Source organism: Colossoma macropomum, unplaced genomic scaffold (assembly GCF_904425465.1).
Source record: "Colossoma macropomum unplaced genomic scaffold, Colossoma_macropomum, whole genome shotgun sequence".
Taxonomy (NCBI): domain Eukaryota; kingdom Metazoa; phylum Chordata; class Actinopteri; order Characiformes; family Serrasalmidae; genus Colossoma; species Colossoma macropomum.
This window is the reverse complement of record NW_023494795.1, coordinates 37,530,287-37,558,057: the sequence shown is the minus strand read 5'-3', so window position 1 is coordinate 37,558,057 and position 27,771 is coordinate 37,530,287. Positions and strand designations below refer to the sequence as shown.

The following is a 27,771-nucleotide window of genomic DNA, read 5'->3' as shown; positions in this document are numbered from 1 at the left end:
AAATACTGCATGTATAAATCACATTTGGTGGGTAAAGGCTTTCATGTCTGTGAACAGAAAACAAGTACCTACCGAGAAAATTAGTTTTTTTTTTTTAAACAAAGCTTTGTCAAACAAATTACGCAGTCAGTTGGAGGCTAAACAAACATGCATCTAAACCTATTGAACTGAGCCAGACCTCCTTTAGCAACTTTCATTTCTCCAGCATGTCCTCCAGCACTTGGTAACTGTCAAACATTAACAGCTAAACCATTATGTGAGTTAAAAAATGTTTTTTACATTTGTTCTTTTTTAGTGTTCACTATTTTGTGTTATATTGTAAAATCCAGCAAAATTGACAGGCTACATTGATTATTGTATTATATCTGTTTATATGAACTGGATGTTAAATCTTGTGGGCTGCGGAAGCTTTTGTGGTCAATTGTGTGGGCTGCGAGTTGGAAAAGGTTAGAAAATCAACAGAACGTGTCATTTGGTCAGGCTGTTCAACCAACTGTATTTAAGGGGACCAAGGGGACCTGGCCTGCATTTCAAATTTCTACCATAGTGAAACAGGAATGACCATTTAAGGGTTCCTAAATACTCAGATGTTCTTCGAAAAGAGGTCATATATAAACAAGAATGTAATCAGATTTTGTTCACAAGAACCTCTAGGGGGTGGTGATAATTGTGACATGTTTTAGACAAAAACCGTTTATTCCTGTATGTTTTTGTGTTTCTTAACCCATTACAATCCAGGCTTATTACATACTATGGCTCATTATTCAGTAACTGCAGGGACTTCAATGCAAACTGGCTGAGTTATTCTTAAATTATAGAAGTGTATAATGAAACTTTGGGCCTACCAGTGGGACCTGGCCACTTAGGGGGTTAATAATTTTACCTCTCTAAAGGTCGGCGTTCACTCATATACTCAATTTAATGAGCAACAAAGACAATTTTTCGGTGACCAATAATTCTGGGGGGCACCTTATCTATTTCCCACTGTCCTACAACATCTTTCATTTCATAAGCATCATCACGGTTTATGGCCCAAATATGTGATTGAGAGGCACTGCATTATTTATCTGGGACGATGGCCTTTCACTGGCCCATGGAACCCCCATGATTCTGTGCAGCTGTTGCCTGGCAACAACATAATAACATCTCCGAGAGCCCCATGGGTTGCTAGGCAACGCCGTGCGCTGGCACAGGAGGGTGCATTTAGAGCGGATTCATTAGAAATGTGCTTAACGGGAAAAATGTAATTATGGTAAAAGCATCTACAGTATTCCTCCGGAGACTCGTCTGTCTGGCCTGAACAGCGTGTGTGTGTATGAGTACGTGCATGTGTGTGTGTGTGTACCTTTCAGGGAGAACTCTCTTGCTGTAAAAATCAGGCAGTCCATCGTCCAGCGGAGTGACAGCTCCATTTTCAGTACAGTGCTGAGAGAGAGAGGCAGAGAGAGAGGCAGACAGTGACAGAGAAGACATGAACAATTTCTTTTAATATTTACAGTCTAGCTCAATTTTCCATGTTCAATGTTAATATTATGCTAAATTTCCACTAATACTACCTTACAGATCATCATAACTTTGGAGCATTTCTATTGGCTCATTTGTGGTTAAATTTTCACACAATGTAAAGGACAGTTGGTGTTTTCAAATTATGTATGGAAAACAACATAAATTTAGATACATGGTTTTGTTCAGACAGCAACAAAATGAAAAGACGCACTGAATGTGCTAAAACTCCACATTCCAACCCTAAATCTCCACATGCTCTCATATTTGGCCAGAAGGTCCATTAGTTTGTGCAGACAGGAGAGTGCAGCCATTCCTGGAATATCCCACCATGATGAAGACAAATACAAGCTGAGCTCAGCTTCGCGTTGCCTTTACTCATCCTGTAAAGCTTATGCTGGAGCAGAGCCAGAGCACTCCGGAAAAAAGGGGGGCAGATGCCAGCCGCAAGATTCCAGAGAAGGGAATTATGCATCCTAAATTCAGTTAAGAGCTTTTATTATTATGCTTTTGTAGTCGTTTTAAAATGACCATGAGGAGCACGTAAGGTAATGTCATCTGGGAAACACAGACAGGTCCCTTTCACACACACACACACACACACACACACACACACATACACACACACACACACACACACACACACACACACAGGCTTAATTTGTAAGTTATGAGGTTCTGGAGGTCACTGAGTAGTGAAGGTTCTGGCAGGTCGATTTTGAGCAGGCGGTCATAAAAAAGTCACATAAATGTGCGCATGTAAAGTAGGCCTGGTAGATGTAATTGGATTTCACTGATAATGGACAAATAACCAAGGGCAAGATTCATGAAAGTGTCTGAAAAAAGAAAACCTTCTTAAATGTTTGTTTTTTCTTGACTTCATTCTTAAGGAAAATGTTACAAGAAATTGTTATTCTTCAAATAACTTCTTAAGTTATTTAACTTTAAGAATAATTCTAAGAACACGTGGTATTCTTGAAAAACATTACGCTTTTCAATGTTTTCTTAACCATACGATAGCCTCACACTTGTCTTAGGCTGTAAGAGTTGACAAGTATATAAATTTATCATGTACACTGCGTCTACTACTCCTCTCCATCCTCGTCCGTCATCCCTCCAATTATCATATTTTTCAATTAAGATTTCTTTTCCTGTTACCTGTTTCTTCCACCATCACCTTTAGTTCTAATTTGCTGATTTTTTAAATGCTTGGTTTGATGTTTTCCACTTTGCTGCCCTTTGATTGGATTAAACTAAATATCAGAAATGACAGTCACTACAAATTCAAAATGTATCTTGCATCGTTTTTGGTATGGGGTAAAATGTAACGTAACATGCATAAATAACAATGAAGATTTTCTTAAGAAAATGAACTTCTTAGTGTTAGTTATTTCTTTCTGCTATGCTCTGCAATGCTAGCTTTACTGCATGGATTCCCCTTAATTTACTTTTACGTGAAAGGAACCCAAAATGAATGCTGATGTGCTTTGGAACATAAGCTTGTCTCAAAGTGACTCACTGAAATATAAAAAAAAAAGCTATAATGACTGAAAGTTAGCGTAGAGCAGCTAAGTTAACTCTAACCTGAAGAGCAAGTTCCTCTGATCCTCGTCTATGACCGTTGTGAAGTATTTTCTGTACATATTAAGTGTCCTGGTGGTTAGGTGAATTATAAAAGCTGTAACGATGGAAAACGCCTTGCATATTAAAGTGGAAAGCACATGGGCATGCAATTCTAGAAAATTCTAGAAAAGTGTAAATATGAGAACATTCTAGAACAGTGTAAATGGGGAGAACATTCTAGAAAGGTATAAAGGGGAGGAACATTCTAGAAAAGTGTGAATGGGGAGAACATTCTAGAAAGGTATAAAAGGGGAGGAACATTCTAGAACAGTGTAAATGGGGAGAACATTCTAGAAAGGTATAAAGGGGAGGAACATTCTAGGAAAGTGTGAATGGGGAGAACATTCTAGAAAGTTATAAAGGGGAGGAACATTCTAGAAAAGTGTGAATGGGGAGAACATTCTAGAAAGGTATAAAGGGGAGGAACATTCTAGAAAAGTGTGAATGGGGAGAACATTCTAGAAAGGTATAAAAGGGGAGGAACATTCTAGGACAGTGTGAATGGGGAGAACATTCTAGAAAGGTATAAAGGGAAGGAACATTCTAGAAAAGTGTGAATGGCGAGAACATTCTAGAAAGGTATAAAAGGGGACAGTCTATACGTTTATAAGAAGAAAGCTGTGCAGGGGGTTCTCACCCCTCATTGCTCACTAGCAGCTCAACACAAAGTCACAACAAAATATCTGAGTTGATTTCCATTCTGCCAGTGGAATGTCCACTAGGAGGCCTGCAGAAAGAGGTTAATTCTCTTTTTCCCCAGATATCTAAATCAGCATTTTCCACTGATAGCAGCCAGATAATGATATCTGCTATCAGATCATTTCCAACACTGACCTAGTATTAGCATATTGTATGCTGCATGCAAATATCCTAAACCACGCACAAAAGAACTGGGCGCCTACACTTATAAACAAACTCTCTCTCTCTTACACAAATACACACTCGCCCACACAAGCAGTGGTAACGCTACTATCTCCCATTTTCTCTCAAGCACTAATAACTGGAGGCTCTTTTAATATCTAATGTGTCTGGTATAATATCTCCTCTCATCTTCAAGAGCGAATGCTTTTTGTTATCAATAGACCCTCACTGATTTTATCAATAAAACATTCCGCTGAAGCATTAACGTGTCTACTGGTTGACTTATGAACATTTATTAAAATACTCCTTGCTCCGCGTGGTTACAGTGATAGCAGTTTCTGCTTCTTCATTATTCATCGGGTAATATATCCATGTCTACACACCGATGCACTGGGGCCCTCTCGATGAATCAAATATTAAAAGAGGAATACTTAAGTTCACATGGTTATTAACATAAATATTCATTAGAGAACACAGCATGGATGGGTAGAGGGTGATCCCCTCCAGCATTCCGAGGCACTTAAACAAGGTCTTGCATATTCAACCTTGACCTTTGTGCCTTTTCCATTTAGACTTGCCCCATTGTTGACTACATAAACATGAATATATGAGACCTCTAAGGCTATATTCACATTACAGGGCTGAAGTGGCACAAATGAGAAATGTCGCAAATCTGACATTTTCACAGCTGTGTGAGCCTCTTCATGTGGTCTTAGATGGGATACGCGTCCAATATGTGGCCATGCGACCACATTGAAGATGGTCAGATCAGAATTCTCGCATTATTCAAATTCAATTCATTTTAATTTAGTTCTGTTAAATTCAGTTCAACTGAATTCATTTCAGTTCAGTTAAATTCAGTTAAGATGACCAGAAATGAGCTTAGTTCAGTCAGTGAGTGAATGAAGGAATGAATGAACGAATGAATCAACTCAGTTCTATTCAGTTGATTTGAGCAGGAGTTCTGTTCAGTTCAATCCGATTTAATTCAGTTTAGTTCTGCTTAGCTAAATTTATTTCATATTTATTATATATATATTTATTATTATTATTATTATTATTATTATTATTATATATATATATATACACATACATACATACATATATATTTATTAAATTTAACTGAATTAGATTAAATTCAAATTTCATTATATTCTGCTAAACCCTGTTCAGTTCAATTCAGTTCAGTTTAGTTCAACTCAACTTAATCCAATTCAGTTCATTTTAGTTGAATTCAATTCAGTTCTGTCATTAACTGAATTCAACTCAGAATGAGTTCAATTCATCTACATTTAACTGAATTCAATTAAATTCAAGCAAGCTCAATACATTCTGCTACACTTAGTTCAATCCAATTTAATTCTGTTTAGTTCTGTTCAACTCAATCCAATTCAGTTCATTTTAGTTGAATTCAATTCAGTTCAGCTGAATTTGTATCAGTTCAGTTTGGTAAGATGAACTGAAATGAGTTGAATTCAATCAATCCACTTCAACTCAACTTAATTTAATTACACATTCTAACAAAACCCAATTCAGTTCAACTCAACTCATTTCAGATGAACTCAATTCAACTCAATCTCTGAGGTCTTTCTACACTATTGACAGATTTCAGCCATTTACAAACACAAGTGTGAGCACTTGGTCAAAAAAAACAAAAAAAAACAAACCCAAAATGACCAACAGTCTTGTAATGTGAATGTAACGAAAGTCGCACTGAGCCTGACTGACCGTAATACAGGGCACAAAATGATGCCATTTGAAGACTATGTACTGCAGTGTGCGTATAGGGGAATATTCAGGGCTATCTCTCACCGAGTCCGATGACAGGAGTGCTCCTCTGTGCCGCCGCGGCGGCCTCGGCCTGACCCGAGTCACATGATGTAGCGGTGCACCCTGGGTAGGCAAGGCAGACAAGCCTTCCCACGATGCCGAGCGGGAGAGGGGTGAGGAGAGCAGAGCGGCAGAGTTGGGGGGGGACGAACTGGAGTCATCACACAAACCTGAGAGACAAAAAGGGGAGAGAGAGAATGCAATATTATACATTATTTATACATAGCAATACACAACCATATTACATTCACTATTAATATACTATACTTTGACAACCCATTTATTACAATTCATGTTTATTAACCCATCTGAATCTGAACCTGAACAGGGGGAGAGATAAAGACAGAGACCCCACTGAAGCATTGATGCACACACACATTAATAGTGTGACTTAGTGAGAATTACTGCAATTTTCTTACTTATACAGACGATGAACGAGCCCGTTAGGCTGCAAGCTGCGAGAAAGATAGGCCGAACAACAGACACTCAGACATACAGACTGACATAAAATCAGAGAGCTACAAAGACAGATGGATGATGGATGAATGGATGGATGCACAGAGATAGAGAGAAACTCATTTTCTCAAACAGCTTATCTTTGCATAATAGCACTTCAGACTTTAGTTTCATTGCTTTTGTAAAGTCAGGGAGGCATCTCACAAAAGAGAGAGAGACAGAGAGAGAGAGAAAGAGCAAGCGAGAGAGAACATGAAGGTCATAATCCAGCCCAGCAGGGCACTCTTACTAATGGAGCACTAGAGGGAAAAACAGAGTGAGAGGTATTGATGGAGGAGTAGAGAAATGGTAATAGAGAGAGAGCGGGAGCGAGAGAGAGACACTCACTCAGTCTAGTGGATACAGGTCGAATTCGTCTGGTCCTGGAGCTGCGCTTCTTAATGGCAATAGTGTCCTGCAGACAATAACAAAACAGCATTTATTACTTACAATAGCATACACGCACCAGTAGCAGCGCCAGGACCGTGGTTTTGGGTGGGCACAACAAAATCACAGGTGGCCCGAACATTGAATTTCATTCCTGTGGATAGGGGGGGTGGGGACATGAGCTACAAAAAATGAAGCATAACCATAACACTGCAGTAAGACACACAGGCTTGCCAGTCGAGTAGAATACATCAAACTCGGAGTTCATAACTGGAAAAAGTCTAAACTCTTATCTTACTTTGCACTCAAACAACATCATTTTACTATGTTGCTGATTTCTAGCATTTCTGGTTTTTGTGTTAATCAACTGGTTGATGACTGAACCATGTTCAGAGATGGATAACAGAGGCAAACTCTTCTAGGCCTTAACAAGAAAGTCCAACGATTTCTGTGAACACGTGGACAATTTTTAGCTCATTTTCATTTAATAGAATCATTGTGTTTGTTGTATTTAAACTCGGTACGTATTGTAGTAACACTCTTATTTCACTGTTAATTTTTGATGTTGACTACTCGTCTACTTGTCTGTTACCAAGCTACCAATGTTACGTGCACAGTTGAAACGTAAACAGGTAATCAAAATAATGTTAAAATGAGTTTTCATGAACATTAACACATGAAGGTAATAGAGGGAACAGTGGAGAACACATCTGCTGTGTCCAGGATTACTGAACCACACAATTAGAAAACAAAAACATCTCACAAGTGAAACCACCGTTTTGCAACACAAATAAATGTAACATAATTATGGTAGTGAACTTGTTATGCTGCCTAAAAATGGTAGAAACTGAAGATTAAAACAGAAGTTAAGACTGCAGGAGCTGAACTTAGGAATTGTTGTTCCGTATTAGCTAATGTCCTACATTCAGTCCTAACTGAAGTTGTCATGGTGTCCTGGACACAGCAGATGTGTTCTCCACTGTTCCTTCTATTACCTTCATGTGTTAATGTTCATGAAAACTCATTTTATTTTGTTAGCTTGGTAACAGACAAGTAGAAGAGTTATGACCTCTAATATTTAAGTTATAACCTCTAATATTATTAGCAACTGACAGTAAAATCAACCAATCATGTTTCGGGGCTGGTGAGTGCTGATGCGCACAAGGACTATCCTCTGTTGAATCACTCACTGAAAAGTTCCAAATTGCCTCTGGAAGCAACATCAGCAAAAGTACTGCATCAGGAGCTTCACAAAATGGGTTTCCATGGCCGAGCAATGCCAAAGGGGGGGGTTTGTGTAAACTATGGGGCAGTGGAAATGCATTCTGTAGAGTGATGAATCACTCTGATGGACAAGTCTGAGTTTAGGGAATGCCAGGAGAACGTTATCCGTCTGACCGCATTGTGCCAGCTGTAAAGTTTGGTGGAGGAGGGATGATATGGGGTTGTTTTTCGGGGGTTGGTCTAGACCCCTTAGTACCGGTGAATGGAAATCTTAATGCTTCAGCAGACCAAGACATTTTGGACAACTGTATGATTCCATCTTTGTGGGAACAGTGTTGGGGAAGGGGCTGTGCCCCAGTGCACAAAGCAAGCTCCATAAAGGCACGGCTGGGTGAGTTTGGTGTGAAAGAACTTGACTGGCCCACACAGAGCCCTGATCTTAACCCCATCAAATACCTTTGGGATGAACTAGAATGGAGATTGCGAGCCAGGCCCTCTTGTCCAACATCAGTGTCTGACCTCACAAATGCTCTTCTGGATGAATGGGCAAAAATTCCAAACACAGTTTGCCATTTGAAACACATGCACTCACAATGCTGGTGCCCAGTTCCTCGTCAGTGATCTCGAGGGAGTCTCTGTGTCTGTGTAGCCTTCGGCCTGTCCCACCATCACATATACCGTCCCACTGCTTCACCTGAGACACCTGCCGAGTCTAACACACACACACACAAAGTTATTAAAATGTATCACTGATGCATTACTATTGACTGTTCATTCATACACAACCTCATAAAAATGCAGATAATTCGAAAACAGGAAAAAGTTTTGGATTTACAATAGATAGAAAACTAAAGGATGTGCTTTAATCAGTGGTTCTCAAACTGAGCGGCCACAGTTGTTTGCTAAAGGGGCCATTAAAGAATCTCAAAAGTTGTACCTTTATTTTGCAAGTTTTAACCCTTGTGTGGTGTTGATGTGTTTGTTCCTCAGTGGGCTGGTGGACCCACCACATTACTGTTTTTTTAAATCAATACAGCCATAACAATTTATGTAAAAATACCAGATGTTTAAAATATCACAAGTGGTCAGCGTAGGGTTCTCCTTTAGCAGCTGTAGCCAGTCAGCAGCCTGTCCATGTTGTCCACCCTTACACACACGCATATACAAACACATACATACATAGACACAGACACACACACACACACACACAGAGAACAGAGTGAAGGGACACAGCACCTCCACACTTTTATTCCCTGTGGGTTCACCCCTACACATTTATATTACACATGTGGTGTTGGCCCGCTGTTAGTGCGTGTGTGTGTGTGTGTGTGTGTGTCTGTGTATGTCTGTGTATGTATGTGTTTGTATATGTGTTTGTATATGTGAACAGTGTGAAGACACTGAAAATATGTTCTTCACAGAAAATGAGTAAAGGCCAAGGAATCTGCGGCTAAAATAATATTAAATCGCATCATTTTTTCTTTTGGTAAACATTGAAAATGGGTCCCACAGACCCCAACACCACACAAGGGTTCATATTGCCCATTTATTAAATCTGCTTTGGCCATACAGTGGGGTTCAAAAGACCACTGGTGAAAATGCTTCTATTTTGCACTCCTTTCTAATTTAATGCAACATTTTTCATTGCAAATGATATCATCACAATAACAACTTGAGTGAAAAGTAGACTCGTTGAATGTTTACATGAATTTCAGAATTAGTATTTACTTAGTATTTGGTACAGTATGTCCCCCTTTTGCTTTAATGGCCGCATAGGCGCAATCAGGTATAGACTCCATATGTTTGTGCCAAAGCTTCTGATTGGTAGATCGAGTCCATCTGAGAGTTGTCTGAACATGTGTTTCCATGGAAGAGATGAGACTTAAATTTGAATAGCAACCTAGAAATAGTGATGTATCCAATATTTCTTCTCCATTTTCAAAACTCTAAAACCTTTTGTTGTTAAGTTGCAGGTTTAAAAGTGGAAATCCCAGATTCTCATTGTGGTCTCGGACTTTTGGATCCCATTGTAACTAAAAAAAAAATGATACTATCCTCAGAAGGAGCCTTAGACTAAACAGACTGGAGAACTGCTTAAATGACCTACACTGATATTTTAAATGTTTGGAATAACTGTTTGGAATAATATAAAACCAATTTGCACATTAAAGTATACATTTCATAGGCTATTCCAGTACTTCACAGGTTTCAATTAGCAGGATTTGAGTGGGAAAAATGATAATATGTATTGTTATCGTAATAAATTGACATGTCCCAATATTTTTTTCTGAGCATATTGTGGATATCACCAGTACTTAAAACTGAACAACTGCAAGCTTCATTACACAAAGCAGACTAACTAGATCACTCTAATCTTACTGAGAAAGCTGTGCAACATCAAGAATTAACTTATAGTAAAACTGAAATCTAGACTGACACATATTTCAAAAGAGGTGATCAAGATAACTTCAAAAAAAATGATTGTAAATTGATAACTGCGATGCATTATTCATCATTTTAGTTCTGCTACTTGTTTATAAATCACTGACTGGCTTAAGACCAAAACAATCTCTCATAGCATCCCTGTCCAAAGAAAAACAACATTAATTTTACAGGGGAAGGTAAAACTTTAACTTTTAATGTAAGTCAATGTAAAGAGGTTTTACTTCAAGCGATTTTTGAAGCATTTCTATTGGTCTATTCATCATAAAAATTTATACACAATATGAAAGACAGAGGTCGTGTTCAAATGATGTCGAAAAATAGAAATAAATATTTTTTGTTTCTTTTTTTTGACGGTCATGATATGCTTGAAGAATTAAAATCTTTTGGCCTGTTAGTTATTGGTGCCTTCAATTCGAACCAAATATATGATGCAACATTTAGCTATTATACTACAAATAGCTTGAGCCAACTCCCAGCAATCTTAGATCTCTCACTGTCTTTAAATCCAGATTAAAACATCTCTGCTCTCTTGTGCCTCTGGCTGAATTTTCAGCGTAAGCATTGTCCTTTAATATCTTTCTTTTTTATATTTCTTACTCATGTCCTTTTCATGTTTTTTGATGCTTTTAATTTTTTGATGCAAAGCACTTTGAATCTCCTTTGTGTAAAGAATCTACACAAAGTGACCTTGCCTTACAATGCCTAGGCAGAACACAGAGAGACAGCGAGAGAGAGAGAGAGAGGGAGAGAGAGAGAGAGAGAGAGAGAGAGAGAGAGTGCTCCTACCAGAGTTTTGTGTGTAGAGTAGAGCTCCTGTAAGATCTGATCCACGATTGAGTTGGTGAGATACGACACCACAGACAGCTTAACCTCCCTAAGACAGACAAAGAGATAAAGAGAGATAAAGAGGAGTTACACACTTACATAGCAACAGCACTCATCAGTTCCACTCTTCCACTGTCACAGAGCACATCTCACCCATCTGGTCTTTCTCTCTTTTTCCTCCTTCTCTTCCTCTCCAACACTCCCTTGTTGTTTCAACCAACCACTCTCATTCTCTATTCTCTTTGTATCATTCTTTTGCTCTCTCTCAAGCAGGAAATCCTAAATGTCACAGACATTTTCAGGTTTGGATAAGGTGGAAAATTTGGTTTACTGATAAAGGTGGAATGTGAAAAATGTAATGGAAATAGATTTTTTTTTAAGGGTTGACGTTGCGCAGGGATGTAGCCACAGGAAGGCCTGAGCCTGCCAAGGTTGATCATAGGCTGAAACGGGGAACGAATATCTATTAAGCAGAATGTTTTAGGATCATGAAATTTGATTTGCTTTTTGTGAGTGCTGTCACAGTGTTACAGCCAATCGAATCATCATGCTTTCCTCCAAGCTCTGCCTTCTTTTCTCAGTCCTCCAATCACTGCTTAGCAACCATTGCTATGCCACTGCATCAAGCCTTCAGTTTGTTCAGCATGTCAGTGTTTCAATTTGAAGCTCTGGTCCAAAAGATGTACCTGAAGATTCTCTCTCATGGAGTATGCTGTTTGCTACCTATTTCTGTAGCCAAAAACAAATTTTAAAAGTGCTCTCATCGACATTGTAGGAATTTGGTACTCTTTTTACTACAAAGGCTGGAACAGGCTCTGTGAAAATGTCAAAAGAAAATGTCTAATGTTACTTGAGTGCATCAAGTCATCAAAGGTAAAACATAAATGGACTGCAGTGGAATAAATGCCACAGTGTCAGTATGCTTTTGACTACAATGATTATGTTTATTTTATTTAGGTTTATTTTTTTTCTTCATCTTTGAACATCTCAGCGGTCTGTTTTTTTTCTCAGTCATGTTGTCTTTGTTGGGTCCAGCCTAGGATGATTAGGATTAGACTGTTAAGATCTTTGTGCATCTCATCTGTCTCATTTTAACTTAGTTATGGCATCTATATCGAGCAGAAGTTGGGCCTGTGAAGAGTCCCTGCCCGTTCCACTCCACCTGGTGCTTCTGAACTATTAGAACTATAGCCATGTACAGCTGACAGAGGGCTATTAAAACTACTCTACCGAGAGATGACAAAGGTTCATATCATATCATTGTATATGATAAGCACAGTGAGCACGACTCTTTGGTGTGCTAGGTATTTGCCCGATGCATGTGCTGGTTGTGCTATTTGAGCATTGTTTCCACTCCATTTATAAGTGCCACATGATCTGACATATGCAGTTTTGCTGCCTGAACGCTTTGGTGAAGTTCCATGACATAACAAATGCAAAGAATAGTAAAACTGAAATGTAATTTCTGAATCCATGAGTGACAATTCATCCAGTAACGACAGCCACAATAATTTCTAGTGACATTTTTCTTTTACTTGTAGATATAATACGCAACAATTTACCTAGGCTTGAACGGAAACCCAGCTTTTGTTTTCCTTTCAAATTATTTTGAATTAGTTTCAGTTCAATTCAACAATTTTACTCCATTTAATTCAGTGCACTTCATTTCAACTTGATTCAAATCAATTAAATAATATTAGATTCAATTTGCCCCCATTCAATTAAATTCAGTTAAATTCCATTCAGTTCCATTTGATCTGATTTGATTTGATTTGATGTGATTCAGTTTCATGCAATTAAATTCTATTCCCCACTTCAGCATCTTCTTTTGACAAATCAGTGACTCTCCTGCTCTCCCCTTTACTCCTCCAGTCTAATTCCTCCCCTCTTTCTCTACTCCTCTGTTCCCTCCCCCTTACTCCAGTGCTCGGTGGATATCTTGAGCTGCTCTCTCCATCAGTGCCGTGCGAATAGCAGAGCGAGGGATGGACACTCGTTCTGAGACGGAAGAGAGAGGTGGACTCAGTCGCTCCGCTGCTGTGGAGGAGAGGGGACACAGCTCCCGACACAGAGATACCATAGAGTCCACAATCACCTGCCAATCAAACAATAAATAAAACAATTAATGAGTCAGTCATTCTTTTGGCTTTATATTGCTGTCCAGTAGGTGGTGATAGTGAGTGGCTGCAGAGTTGAAGCAGCCTTTTTCCAAGGAGACTAGAGATATCTGGTGGACTGAGTGGGTGTGTTTGTGTGCTGAGACTGTGTGTGTACCTGCAGTTCTTTATCTGCAGCCTTGGCCAATTCCCCAGCCAGAGAGTCTAGCCTCTGTCTGACCGGTCCATCCACAGAGAGTACATGTGCCAACTCACAGAGAGACGGGTAGAGCTAAGAGGAAGAGAGAGAGAAAGAGAAAGAGAGAGAGAGAGAGAGTGGGAGGAGAGCATGAATTCATTGCTTCTGCGTAAAAATATATCAATCTGAATGTGATTTAACATTTAAGTCCAGCACTACTATATATCTCTATTTCTACCCAAATTCTATTCTGAACGAGCTTAATGCTCACTTAGAAAAAGACACTGTGCATCCAACAATAAAGGAAGCTTCGCAGATGATATACAGTGATAGAAAACATGGTACACACAAAAAGCTCCATATCTACAGGCTGAAATTGGTAAAATGAATTTACCGTTGCCAACAGCCTTGTACATGCAGTGTGACTCCTCTTGCAGCAGATTTAACCAAATAGCTTTACTGTAATTTCCATAATTGTAACACACCAGGGGGTTCGCCCTGAGTGAGGGCCGAACTCACAACCCTTATATTAGCAGTCGGGAGCGCTGTGAGACAAACCACCTGGTGGACACTAGAGGATGGCCTCAAGTGCAGAGCAACTGAGGTCTAAGAGCTAAAAGAACAAATTAAACGATGTAAAGTAGCTGTGAGGATCAAACTCTCAATCACTGCATTGCCAGACTGATGTGCTACACAGCATCCCATTGAAGGGGATAATAACTGCAAACTAAAAGCTCCCTAAAACTGAAACAAAAAACTTCTTTAATCTCACCCTCGCCTCTTCCCTTAACACAGAGAGTGAGACACACTCAAGAGATTTTTTTATACTTACGCTGGAGAACAATTTGTGAAAAGCAAAGACATGGAACTCGAGACGGATACTAAGGTTATTGGCTAAGTCAGAGCAACGTGCACGCACAACATGAACTCAAGACTGAGCGCTGATTAACGTGTGAGCACCCCTTAAGTAGGGTGCCCACAGCTGCTACTGCTCAGCCCTAATTACTCAGTCCTGGCTCTCTGGTCCCTCCTAGCGGCCTAGGTGGCCTAGCAGGTTGCCTGGATGTTACAATAATTTATTTCTAAATAGGTTAATCTTGCTCTTGTGGGCACACAATATATGTACAAAGAATTTTCTGCGAATAGCTCTCTAATGTCCACTAAATGGCCAATGGATAAATTCTCCTCTTTTAATGTAAACTGGGCAGTACTAATATTGGGTAGCTCTTATTTAAGCAGTACACTGCCCAATCACAATGTTGATGTGGTTTGTTCCATCCCTACATGGAACTTTAACACACCAAGTTCGAGTCAGAGATACAGTCAACCACCAAGCAAAAGCTAGCATAGCAAGCACAACCTTCCTGACCTCATACATTCATTCATTCGTTCATCTGTTCATCCGGATAATGTCTTAGTGAGTCAGGGACACAGTGGGGTGTGTATATGTATATGTATATGTAGAACCTGTTCTCATTTTTCCACACTTTACTTGCATTGTTATGTTTATTTCAGCTTCAGTGGTATAGCTGGCTGGAAGTTGGAGTGAGGGCTGTCAATCATGCTTGCTCTTTAAAATATCAGACCACGCCTACGCATTCCTTAAACAGGTCTGTTCAGTGTTTTAGCCTCCTATCTTGTATTTTTCACTTAAACTGCTGGATGTTAATTTTACATTTAATTTTAATGTCATCTAAACATTTTTTTCCCTGGGACTTCAGGTTTTCAAAGAAGGTATGTCTGATGGGTATCGATATTAGCTGATATTGGAAGGTTCGTTAAAGGTATCGACTCTGGAGAAGAAAAAGTGGTATTGAGACACTTTTATATACTACATTCATTAATTATTTCACGCTCGTCTTGGCTCACACATGAATACTCACCGCACGGGAGTTGCGAGCCTCCTTAAGGACCTGTTTAGCTGCCTGAAGCTCCTCCACCTCCGCCACACCGCGCAGAACACACACCTGCTGCTGCACTCGCACACACAAGCGCTCCATCACCTGAGGGAGAGACACAGAATCAGACACAAAGAACCTTCTACTGCGCCAGCCCACAAAACCACTTAGAATATCATGGTGAAACAGACTACAGCTAAGCAAAGCTAGATAGAAAAAGAAATATTTTAAACAACAATACGACACACTTGTACATTATAAGATGACGTTCACACCAGGGATGTGCATTCTGACTAATATTGATGCTCGAGTATCTGCAGGGGTTAATGCACAGAAATTTCAAGGTGACAGTGCTAAAATTTTACATCAAACAGAGGAACACACTTGAAAACGTTATGGTGAGTGAAATCAGTAGGTTTTCACATTGGTGTGAGTAATGGAGGCTGCCTCTTCACATACGCTAATGAGATAACAGAGCTAACCAGTATAACACTGATGGAGACTCGTCATCTTCTACATGAGGTCTTTTCTCCTCACTGTTTCTGTATTGAGCTAACATCAGCTACAGTAGTCAGCCTTTTTAGAGCCATGCCAGAGTCAGCCACACTCTCTCTGTCTTTTCAGGCACATCCCTAACAATGTGCTCACATTAAAGCCCCTGTCTATTCTTTTTCATTATTTTCTTCTAGCTATTCTCCATAGTTTTGTGATGTTTTTACAATCAACCAGCAGCTAAGGAACACTGTTGGTCTCTTCTGTTCAGAGACTTTTGAAATGACTTTTTCTGTCACTTCCTTCTGTTCGATTTGATTTGAGTTGTATGTGGCACAGGTGACGTCAGATATAAAAGTACCAACCAGAGTTATGAAGACTAAACACTGGCCAGCGTGCTCATGGCAAGGTGGCGTGAATTACTGGAGTTTGAACGAGGCATGATAGTGGCTGCCAGAAGGATGGGACATTTCATTTCTGAAGTTGTGTGGGTATTTAACATTCCTTGATCCACAGTGTCCACCTGCAGACGACTTCCGTCCACTTGTGGAATCAATGCCATGTCAAGTTGCTGCACTTCGCCAGGCTAGAGGAGTCCTACATGATACCAGTTCCTGTCCCATGACTTTTGGAATGCTTTACACGCACAAAAAGGCACACGAGAAATTTCCCAACGTGTCTGCTAATAAGACCATGCCAACTCATAAAAAGAGCTGGTGCGACCTCAGTTTCAGAAGCATGGCAGTAGCAGAAGCAGTTAGCTAGCTGGCTATAAGTTACAGATATAACATTAGTGCTTAGCATTCAAATATATTTACAATATGTCCATGATCTACCCATCGTAAGATAGAACCCTGAGTTCTTGATCATTAGCTGCAAAACGTAATTAGAAAGTAATTGGAGCTTTTTCTCCATTTTGCACTTTTTACTCATCATTCAGAGAGTGGTCTATTTTCCTGCAGGTGAGGCTCAAACATGTAGGGGTGAACCACACCTACTGGTGATGCCACTCACCACTGCCACCGGAGTTGGGTTGTTTACATTGCCTGTGAGATGCCACTGTCAATCATTTTGCAATCTGACATGCCCACAAAGATATGAGCAGGCAGCAGTTTGGAATTTTTGGAGCATTTATCTACTTCTAAATTGTATAAATTTATAAGTATTTCTTGAATATAACACAGGTAGACACTGTCTTTCACGTTCAGATTGCGATAATCTTTGTGTGGAGTGCTGAATAGCTCTGGGTGTTTAAGAAGAGCTGAAATGAGCTTCTCCTCCATGTTGGATGAGCGACTAGGCAAGGCAGCCTCAATACTGACTGGTCAGCTGTGGTGCTTTTTCAGAATAAAGGCGCTCAGTTCTTATTAATGGGGTGTCATCCCAATTGCACATATTAAAAACACCTCAATGATCTTAAAGATATCTGATGTGGTGATCATGAACCAAAGGCATCCTCAAAATAAATTCTAACTGCATAATTCAAATGGGGTGAAAATGGGGTGAAATCTACCTGTTCGGCAGTGCTGGTCACCAAGCCCTGGTGTAGCCGGAGAGCTTGTCTCTGTGAGAAGCGCTGAGTCTGATTATTCCTCAGCAAAGCTCTCTGAATCTGGAACAGCAGAAGGGAAGCCATCAACCCGATCACCCTGCTCTCTTCATCTGCCATCCCTACGCACACTGAGATCTGAACACTGTGTCCAAGTAAAGATGAAAAAGCCTCTTCAACTCAAATTCCCTCTGTGATCTTGTGTAAATAAGTAAGTCCGTGGCCTTTGCGTCAAACGCACACACTTCCAAGGCTCGCTTGATGCATTATTTATTCCACAAGCTGGACTATTTTCTCATTTATGTGCATTTGCCTAATAGATGAGCTACACTATGTTAAATGACATTTTCATGAGAGCGCATGAATGTTTATGGAATGAAAGCCTTGGGACCCCCAGAGTAAATACAGCTGACAAGATTATATCCGAGCATGTTGATATGCTGGGAAGTAGACATGCACTCACTGGCCACTTTATCGGACACTGGTGTACATTTAGAGACTGTAGCCCATGTGTTTATGCACAATCTGTGTTAGCCATCCACTAGTCCTTCATATAGTGATCAGTTTCTGACCACAGAGATGCTCTTAGATGGATACTGTTGGATATTATTTTACCTAGCAGTGACACTGACCTCAGTAACACAGCTGCGTCTGAACAAACACATGCCCACCACCCAAATAACATCTGGTCAACAGTGGTCCTTTGGTCAGAAACTTAACACTGATGAACATGGTAAATGGTGGCTGTTAATTTGTGCTGCATACAATTGTACACATACAGTACTGTGCAGAAATCCACCCTTCATTTATTTCATTTCCAGCATGTTCATTAGTACAAGTGTTCCATTTTCAGGAGATATTTCTGAGGAGATTAGACATATGATAAGCCAAAATCAAAGAAAATATGTGAAAACATTTGAGTAATAATTAAAAATAAATAATGTGTTTCCAAAATTCAAAAAAGTTCTTAAAAGCTACTGAGAAACAGGGCTCCTAACAACCATGCAAGACCAGGAAGACCACCAAAACTCAGATAAACAGTACTTAAAGAAGAAAGTCAAGCTCCACTCTTGTTTTAGATCTGAAAAAATCCACAGGAGTGTCTGTCCATCCTTCCACTTTGAGAAGACAACGCTATGGGTCTGAAAGGATGTGCAGTTGCTGAGAAGCTGTTACTGTTAAAGGAGATAGATAGAAAAGAAGAAAACTTGCAAATCAAACAAATAAACTGCTGTTGTTCTCAGAACAATGGACTGACCCCCCCCCAGAGAGAAAATGCAACCAACTTCTAAGACTGAACTAATAATAAAAGGCAAGGGTGCCTTTAAACATGTGCTAAAATGTCATTATGCATGGACCAACAGAAATGGTCAAAAATTACCTGGAAATATTGTTACACTGACTTCAGAATGTTCAGAAAGATATAAGGTTTTGTTCCAATGGTGGCAAAAAGTTTCTGCCTTTTTTGTGACTGAAAAATGAATAACTTACTTAATGGCTGCCTTGTGTGGAAATTAAATAAATGAAGGGTGGTCTCTGTCTCTTGCACAGTACTGTATATAGTGGACCTGTAAGAAAGCTTAGGCCTATGAAGAGGACAGTGAGTGGGCGTAAAAGGAAGACGTTTCTAATAACGGTGACATTGACTGTATACTTTAGGATGAAAAGATCTGATGCCATGTTATATGAAAAGCAGCTATAAACTATAACAGTACAATGAAAGTGTCTGAACATGGTCTGATACTGTAAACACAAATATGAAGCTGATGTAGACTTATGGATCCTACCTTGGTAAGAGCTTGCTCTGTCTTTTCAGGAGCAATCCGATACGCCTGTGTGACATCACTTAAGGGAATAGGCATGTACTGCAAAGTGAAATTACTGAAAGAGGAAAGATGAGAGATAAGAACAGAAGAGAAAGAGAGAATACAGAAAAGAGAAGACATGAGAAGAGAAAGAGAATGTAGAGAAGATAAGAGAAAGAAAAAGACATTAAAGGCAATCGAAAAGAGGAAAAGAAACAGATTGAAGAGAATAAGAGAAGAGTAAGAAAAGAAGAAGAAGAGAATGCAAGTGAGAATGAAGTGAAGAGGAAAATGAAGAGATAAGAAGAAGAATGAAAGGAAGAGAACAGACAAGTAGACAGGAGATGAAGAAAGAAGGACATGGAAGAGAAGAAAAGAAGAAACAAGGAGAGGAGAACAGACAAGAAAAGATGAGTGAGAAGAAAAGAGATAGAGAATTGATGAGAACAGAAGGAGAATGAAGAGAAGAGAAGAGAAGAGAAGAGAAGAGAAGAGAGTCATTATATTGCTTTTGGCATAATAAGGAAATTTTCGGCTCTTGTTTTTGAAAGGACTGATCTGGAAAGACGAAAAAGAACCGCAGCCCAGGGGTATGTGTGGGACCAGCATAATGAAGACTATTTTGGGATCTATGTGTTTGTGTTGTTCTGCATGTCCTGAGGACAGTACATTGTTTGAAATATAATATAATCTTCATTATTCCCGACCACGACTTTTTTTGTCCTGACCATGGCTAAAATTAGCCTTTGTCACATTGTATCTGTAGGTCCAAGTGGTTTTGTGATTCATTGTTTACGAAATTTGACCTCTACAAAACTGGTACATGATTGTGTGTGTGGGTCTTACTGTTCTAGAGCTCGTGCCACATCCATGAGTCCAGTAGCTGTGGTGTTATTCCTGTCCCAGGTCACACTCCTGTGAGAGACAGAAATGGACAGTAGTACATTGCATTGTGGGATTGGAGCAAGGCACATTATAATGGATTGGGTACTGGTTATATTAAGCCTGATCCAGGTCCAATTATTTGTTTCAATTTTTTTCACTATTTACTATTAATTGATGTAACCAGGCATTTTGCACAGCACACCCAACAGAAATGTCTGCAGTGTGGAACTATTTTACAATAAATGAAGTTCAGAAGTTAATAAAGAGATGTAAATGTAAAACAGTGTGGAACTACTTTACAGTAAAAAGTTCAGAAATGAACAGAAAGATATGTTCTTTTTTTACTGGCTGTGCCACACTGTGTATGGAAATGTAGTACCTTGGTATTGGTACCAACAAAATCACTTCAACACCTCAGAGTATTTAAAAATTGTAATTAAATACCGAATTTCAGCACCTATGTAGTCAGTCTTAGTATCACTGACTACTAGACTGCTGCTTGGCAGTCTAAATTACATTTGCATGCATGTTATTGACGTTGACACTTCTCGATTAGTCTGCAGTCTGCTGAGGTCAGTAAATACACCCACCTCACACTCATTTGTGGAATAAACCATGCCCACTTTTATTTGGGGATTAAAAAAAAGATTTGAAAAAAGTATCATTCAGGAATCGGTATCGAAAACAAGGTATCAGTACATTTTTAACGATACCCAGTCCTACAGAGAAATAAGTAAGCTACTGCACACGTGCTACAGCAATATAAAATCATGGTGTATTCACAAAGGATGAAGTGATTCCACTGCAGAATATTATTCATCAGCCAAATCATAGATAAGTCAAATAAATTCAATCATATGCCAATATACAAAAAGCACATTATGAACAAACTAAAATTGAAGTAATTTTACTGTAGAAAAATTACTTCCTGTAGTAGTAACTGATTAGCATATCTTACCTAAATTACGTGAATGTATTATCTATGAAAATATTAGATTAGATTGGTATGGACTGATACTTAATATTAAAGTACTTGATCGGATCAGGGCAAGAAACTGGATTGGGGCATCTTAATGACTGAGGCATAATTAGACATGTCATGATACTATTTTTTTCTTTTCTGATACTGTTACCGATATCGAAACCTTGAGCAATGGCCGATACTGACATTGATTCGATATTTCTACTTCAAAAAAAAACTAAGCTTTAAAATTAGCTTTAATTGAAGCACTTCACTTATGATGAGCATCTAAAAGTAGGCTCAAACTACTCAAACACAACCCCACAGAAGAAATACAGAGCTAACATCACATCACACAGTGTGAGTGTGTGCTATTTCAGGACAGATTTGTTACAGGATTGGATCTATTGCATCAGATTTGTTTCTTTTTTTCCCACCAATATCCCATCCTGCATATTCTGCTGATACTGGCCTGATACCCACTGATACGGATATGTCATCTCTCAGTATGATGTATGATGATTGCTGGGGTATAAGCTTCCTTTAACTTGTTAGCTACATTAGCCTCATAGCTCCAGTGCAAAACTAAACATCAGACAGTAAATGTCTGCTGGCTGATTGATTTCATTTGTTCTAAAGTGAATCTGTCTACATCTTATTTCTCGCTACACTGCTTTAACACCATGAAATTTTTCACAGTCACATTTTACTTGTTTTCTTCCTTTGACCCTTCCTGGACCCCTTCACCTCCTCCCTCCCACTCTCCTTCTCACCTCAGTGTGGTGTTGATCTGCAAGGCTTTACTGAGCATTTTGGCCCCAATGTCCTCCAGACTGTTCCCACTAAGGTCCACCTTCCTGAGACACGTGTTACTGCCCAGAGCATTCACCAACACTGTGCCTCGAGAGCGCAGCCGAGAGTCCACGAGAGACAGAGACTGCAGCACCTGCAGAGAGAGAGAGAGAGAGAGAGAGAGAGGGAGAGAGGGAGAGAGAGGGAGAGAGAGAGAGGGAGAGAGGGAGAGAGAGAGAGAGAGCGAGAGAGAGAGGGAGAGAGAGGGAGAGAGGGAGAGAGAGAGAGAGAGAGAGAGAGAGAGAGAGAGAGAGAGAGGGAGAGAGTCAGAGACCTGGCATTAATAAACATTGAATTGAACTGAAATTAAATGAGCTTCATTTAATTAAAATGAATTAACTAAACTGAAATGACAGAGACAAAGCAGAGATGAATGAGCTGGGGAGCAAAGTGAGAGAGAGAGAGAGAGAGAGAGAGAGAGAGAGAGAGAGAGAGAGAGAGAGAGAGAGTTATTGCTTTGGTATTTTCCCACTATTGAACTGACTGAATCAAATTGAATCAATTTGAACTCAAATGAAAATTAAAATTTTGTTGTGAGGAAGAGAGGGAAAGCTCAGAGCTTCCACGCAGTCTTATATGGGTCTTATATGTATGTTAGTTGGACCAAGAATTCAGTCAAATGTGTGTCCTAGTGCAATTTAAACATACTAAACAAAATACAAATACAACACTTCTGGTTTTGCACCCATTTTGCAGTTTGATAAACCAAATCGAGGATTTTCTTCCTATAAATGTGTCACACTGCTACAGGCAAATGCTGCTCCCACCGGATACTAATTTGGGAATTCTGTTTCACAACCCATTCTGTTTTTCACAAAACTTCAGTAAAACCTTTTCAGTAAAAGGTGTGGCATTTATATTTTTGTTCAGAGTATGTTAACATGCTGAGATTCAGAAATACTCATACAACAGAAGAGAAGAGAAGAGAAGAAAACAAGAGAAGAGAAGAATTAAAAGAATAGAAGAGAAATTAAAATACAAAGAGAATAGACGAATTGAGAGAAAAGAGAACAATTACTAAGAGAAGAGAGGAGAAGAATTATTAAGAGAAGAGAAGAGAAGAGAAAAGGAATTAAGAGAATAACAGAAGAATTAAAATACAAGAAGAATAGACAAATTAAAAGAGAAGAGAACAGAGGAGAAGAGAAGAGCAACAGAAATATAAGGAGAACAGACAAATGGAGAGAAGAGAAATAAAAATATAAGAAGAATAGAAGAGAATACAATTGAGGAGAAGAGAAGAGAATAGAAGGAGAATTAAACAAAAAAAACAGACAAATTAAGAGAGAAGAATGAAGAGAAAAACAGAAGAATAACTAAGAGAAAGAAGATAAATTAAAAAAAAGACTGAAAATGAAGAGATTAGAAGAGAAAAAAGACTGAATAGAAGACAAAAGAAGAAAAGAGAAGACAAATTAAAATTAAGAAAAGAATAGAAGAATTAAGAGGACAGAAAACGAGAGAAGAGAAGAGAAGAGAAGAGAAGAGAAGAATGAAGAGATGTGAGCACAGGGGACCTGATCAGGAGGAGCAGGATGTACGGAGGGAGATGTGTGTGCTTGTAAAACAAAGAGAAAGCTCCTTCGCTCCCTGACAGCCATGATATTCTAAACACTGTCAATTATTCAGTACACAATATGGCACTCTGCAGTAGAACAGAGCACTCTCTCGCTCTGTGCGTGAGTTTGTGTTGATTCTTGGAAGTAACAGAAGTTCATGAATCTGAATTGTGTGTGAGGTAGTGTATAATTAATGCTGTGTGTGTGTATAGAGTATGTGGTGAATTTCAATGCCGAGTACGTACACACTCTTCCTCCTGTATAAGCTGAACCAGCTTCTGCAAAATCTCATCCAGCACCCTGTAAAGAAAGGAGAGTAACAGGAGGATAAAGAAAAACAGGGGGCTGTTTGCCTTCAGTGCCCTTTAGTGGCCACTGTTCTGTCATCTGTTATTAAAATCTGTTTATAACACAGGAAAATGACCAGCATCTAATTAACACCTACAAAAAACATCTGGGACCAATTCAGTTACACAACAATGTAGACACTGCAGATCTTATAATTACAATAGTGGATGTACAAACTTAATTTAAGACCAGGAACATTATAAAAATATCCCAAAAACACATCTTAAAACGTGATGCAATCATGCTTGGGTATAACAGGAGCATCAAGGAACAGCCTACTCCAGGGTTCAGCAACCCAACCAAGAAGAGCCGTTTTGTCCTTCCAACAAAAATCAACCCACCTTGGGAGCCACAACAATTTATGTCCATGTTAACATCATGGCTGGAAACATGTCTCAGTATGTTCTAATATACTAGTGTAGGCTAAAAATATAATATAACCAAAACACAGACTTACTTTGCTCTGCTTTAAGCTTTAGCTCAGCTATAGCTGTTTTTTTCGCATCTCTGGCAGGAAACTTTTCCAAAAAAGTGGAACAGTTTCTTGTAAAATGTCTCCCAACGTTCAACTTTTTAGGAGGCTGAAATCAGCTTCTCATTCACCAGCTTCTTGTTCTAATTTTCCTGTTCCACCTTAAATGGTGCCTGAGGCACCAGAATGTAACTGTTGCACCATTTAAGGTGGAATGGGACAATTCAAACGAGAAGTGTGTTTGACAGTTTCTGGCTGCAGGTTTAACGTATCAGGAAATCAGTTGGAGTGCTTATAAATGCAAATGAGTCCAGTCGTCTCCAAATTATTGACGTTTGTCTTAAATCTTTCTCTTTGCCTTTTCGTTAGCTACTAGCTAGGTGAGACTGTTTTCTGCGTTGCTATGTGACCAGCAGTCTGCGTGCCAATATTCAGGGCTAAAGGTCCTGAAACTGCTGCCTTCCTGTTCTGCAGGAACATAGCATAGAGAAATTAGCAGCTATAGCTACTTTAACTTCAGCATTTAAGACCAGTTCTTGTTATAACTGTGTTAGAACCATCAGCAGAGCTTTATTTTACTGCAAAGGAGGATTATTTTATTTTTACCTAAAAATCTAATTCTAATCTAATTGCAACAGGGCAGTAAAAGAGCCGCTTGTTGCTGACCCCTGGCTTAGTTTTTTTATGAGCAAGGATTTGCTAATTTGCCATAAATGTGTCAGAAAAAATTCAATAGTTTAAAAATAACACTCCACCAGCAAGGTATTGCAAGGATTTCAGGTATTTCACCCACTACAGTGCATAATATCTTCAAAAGATTCTGAAAATCTGAATAAATCTGTGCGTAATGGGAAACGCAGAAAACCACAAATGAATGCTCGTGACCTTCGACCTCTCAGATGGCACTGCATTAAAAGCTGGCACGCTTCTGTGATGGATATCAACACATGGGATTGGAAACACTTTGAAAATATGTTGTCAGTAAACACTGCTGCTGCATCCACAAATGGCAAAGACTGTACTAAGCATAGCATATCATATGTCAACAATGTCTAGAAACACCGCTGACTTCTCTGGACTCTGACTTATCTGAAATGGACTGATGCACAGTGGAAATCTGTGCTGTGGTCTGATCTCCAGGCTAAAAAATAAAATGACTACCCAGACAACATAATGTTCAAAAACCAGCATCTCTCATGGTATAGGGGGGGTATTAGTGGGTATCTTGCACATCTGTGAAAGCATCATTAACACTGAACGCATTTTGGAGCAACATATGTTGACTTTTCATCTTTTTCAGGGATGTCCATGCCTAACAGCATGGCTGTGTCATCAGAGAGTGCAGGTGCTAGACTAGCCTGTCTGCAGTCCAGAACTGTCTTCCACTGAAAGTGTGTCTCATTAAGTCCAAAATATGACAATAAAAACAGCTGAAGCATTGTATAACAGAAGAATGGCAAAAAATCCCAACTTTTGGAACGTGTTGCAGACGTGAAATATGAAATGGGAGTGTATTTACAAAAAACAATAAAGTTCAAGTATGCATTTCACATACTGTCCCAACTTTTTTGGAATTAGGTTTGTATGTATGACTGCCATGTACATGGATTTACGGTATTGCACAATGACATTCAGTAACAGTTAAGGGTGGGTGATATGGCAATATCACAGCGCAATCTTGATAAATTGTCATGATCATGAAATTGTATCTGACATTTAATTGCCAGATAATAAATAATTGCTATTAACAATTTGTCTTTTTATTGTTTATTGTGTGAAACAATTAAAGTACAAGTTAAAAGTGGCCAAATAAGCTGATTATCTTGCTTCCAAACTGTCGACACATAATAGCTCCAACTGATGAAAGACATGGCACGAGCTCAAATACTCAACGGTGCACTCAAATAAAGCCATAAGCCACAAAAGGCCATGCATTACTGCCATTGTTGCACCTATATGTTTACATTGTATTGACTTTACAAACCCTGTCTTGGCTTAGGGCTTTCCTATTTTAAAGCATTAGGTTATGAAAAGGTTTAAATAAAGCACCTTTCCTCTGGAAGGTGAATGCAATGTACCTTTAAAACATGGATCTTAAGACCATTGCTGTACCATGTACATTGTTTGTTCCTTGCTCCTGTACCCTTTTTTGCTGAAAGCATTTCTACATTGCTGACCAACTACATGTTTACTTTAAAACAGAGCATAATTACTCTTAATTAGATCTAGTGATGCACAGTACACAAAATGCTGAATTGAAAAAATACGTATGCATGGTTTTAACAGCATTGTTTAATGTGTCATTAATAGTATACTGTGTTCGTTGGAAAAACTACACATCATGATTTGTATTGTGTATCATTGAAATGTCTAAGTATCATGTACTGTACTGCGTTGCCATTTTGCCCACCCCTAGCAGGGCTGCCAAGCAGTCTAAAGATCCATGACATTTATTACCGTGAAGAATATGAGCACAGTATTAAAATTCCTCTCGCCTTATGAACATTCGCTTATTGTCTTTGGCTTTATCAGTAATGTACTGTGAAAGCAGTATGTGGGTCGATGGCTGATTTCATCAGGTTTTGTAGAATGACTAAGCTTTAGTGTGAAATGTTTGGGCTGAAGTAGAATGAAGTTAAACAACTCAGAACTTATTTGACACTTTAGGCCTTAATCCAGATCAGGAGCAGACAATTTCAGAGCTTAATAAATTCTGTGACACTTTAAATCTTCTCTAGATGTTGTGCGTACACTCAAAAGCCATCCAGCAGCTCAGTGAGGATCTGAAACTAAAGATAATCAACTCTTACAATTAAAAGATATTTAAACACTACCGGTTTACAGTTTTTTCTGTCCGAAATGGTATTAAGAAATGAAAGTAGTACAGTTGAAGTCAAGACAAGATTTGGAGGATGAAGAAAATTGTGTTCCCAGAACTGCTCATAGACTGGTTAGGCATGCAAAGCAAAACCCCCACATCACTGCCAAGGACCTATAGGCAGGAATACAGCTGTACCCCTACTTTCCACTTTACTAAGAACACCTTTCTTGTACTTCTACTCACTGGCCACTTTATGAGCTCCACCTACTTTATATGTCCATTATATAGGTATACAGTTTCAGACAGTGGCCCCTCTGTTGTCATAAACAATTTAGTGTCTCTCTGCCTCATACATCATTGGTCAGTTTACAAATGCAAGACCACTGTTGTCCAGATATTATTTGGGTGGTGGGTCATTCTCAGCACAACAACACTGACATGGTAGGGTGTGTGGTGCTGGTATATGTGTTATCAGACAGAGGTGTTGCTGGGGTTCTTCTCACATCAGTGACCCCGCTAGGCCATGAGTAGCCCACCACTCAAAAGAGCAGTTTAGAATGACCATTGATAAAGGGCTAGAGGATGAGTAACACAAGATGTCCATAAACATCAACTGTACACCTGCAAGGCAGGAGTTTGTA

The 27,771-nt window shown here is 39.2% G+C and overlaps 1 protein-coding gene across 1 annotated transcript in view; it reads right to left on the bottom strand.

Annotated features, from left to right (window-relative positions):
• The window catches only part of LOC118815927 (capping protein, Arp2/3 and myosin-I linker protein 3-like), a 115,793-nt gene that overhangs the window by 25,442 nt on the left and 62,580 nt on the right, over window positions 1-27,771 (bottom strand). The window contains exons 20-32 of the mRNA XM_036582350.1: window positions 23,735-23,789; window positions 21,852-22,024; window positions 20,079-20,147; window positions 19,215-19,308; window positions 17,392-17,490; window positions 15,372-15,491; window positions 13,468-13,581; window positions 13,113-13,288; window positions 11,155-11,242; window positions 8,516-8,635; window positions 6,661-6,727; window positions 5,800-5,987; window positions 1,346-1,425 (exon numbers count right to left, since the gene is read on the bottom strand). Of these exons, the coding sequence (XP_036438243.1) occupies window positions 1,346-1,425; window positions 5,800-5,987; window positions 6,661-6,727; window positions 8,516-8,635; window positions 11,155-11,242; window positions 13,113-13,288; window positions 13,468-13,581; window positions 15,372-15,491; window positions 17,392-17,490; window positions 19,215-19,308; window positions 20,079-20,147; window positions 21,852-22,024; window positions 23,735-23,789 (1,443 nt within the window). The remainder of the gene's footprint in view (window positions 1-1,345; window positions 1,426-5,799; window positions 5,988-6,660; window positions 6,728-8,515; window positions 8,636-11,154; window positions 11,243-13,112; window positions 13,289-13,467; window positions 13,582-15,371; window positions 15,492-17,391; window positions 17,491-19,214; window positions 19,309-20,078; window positions 20,148-21,851; window positions 22,025-23,734; window positions 23,790-27,771) is intronic.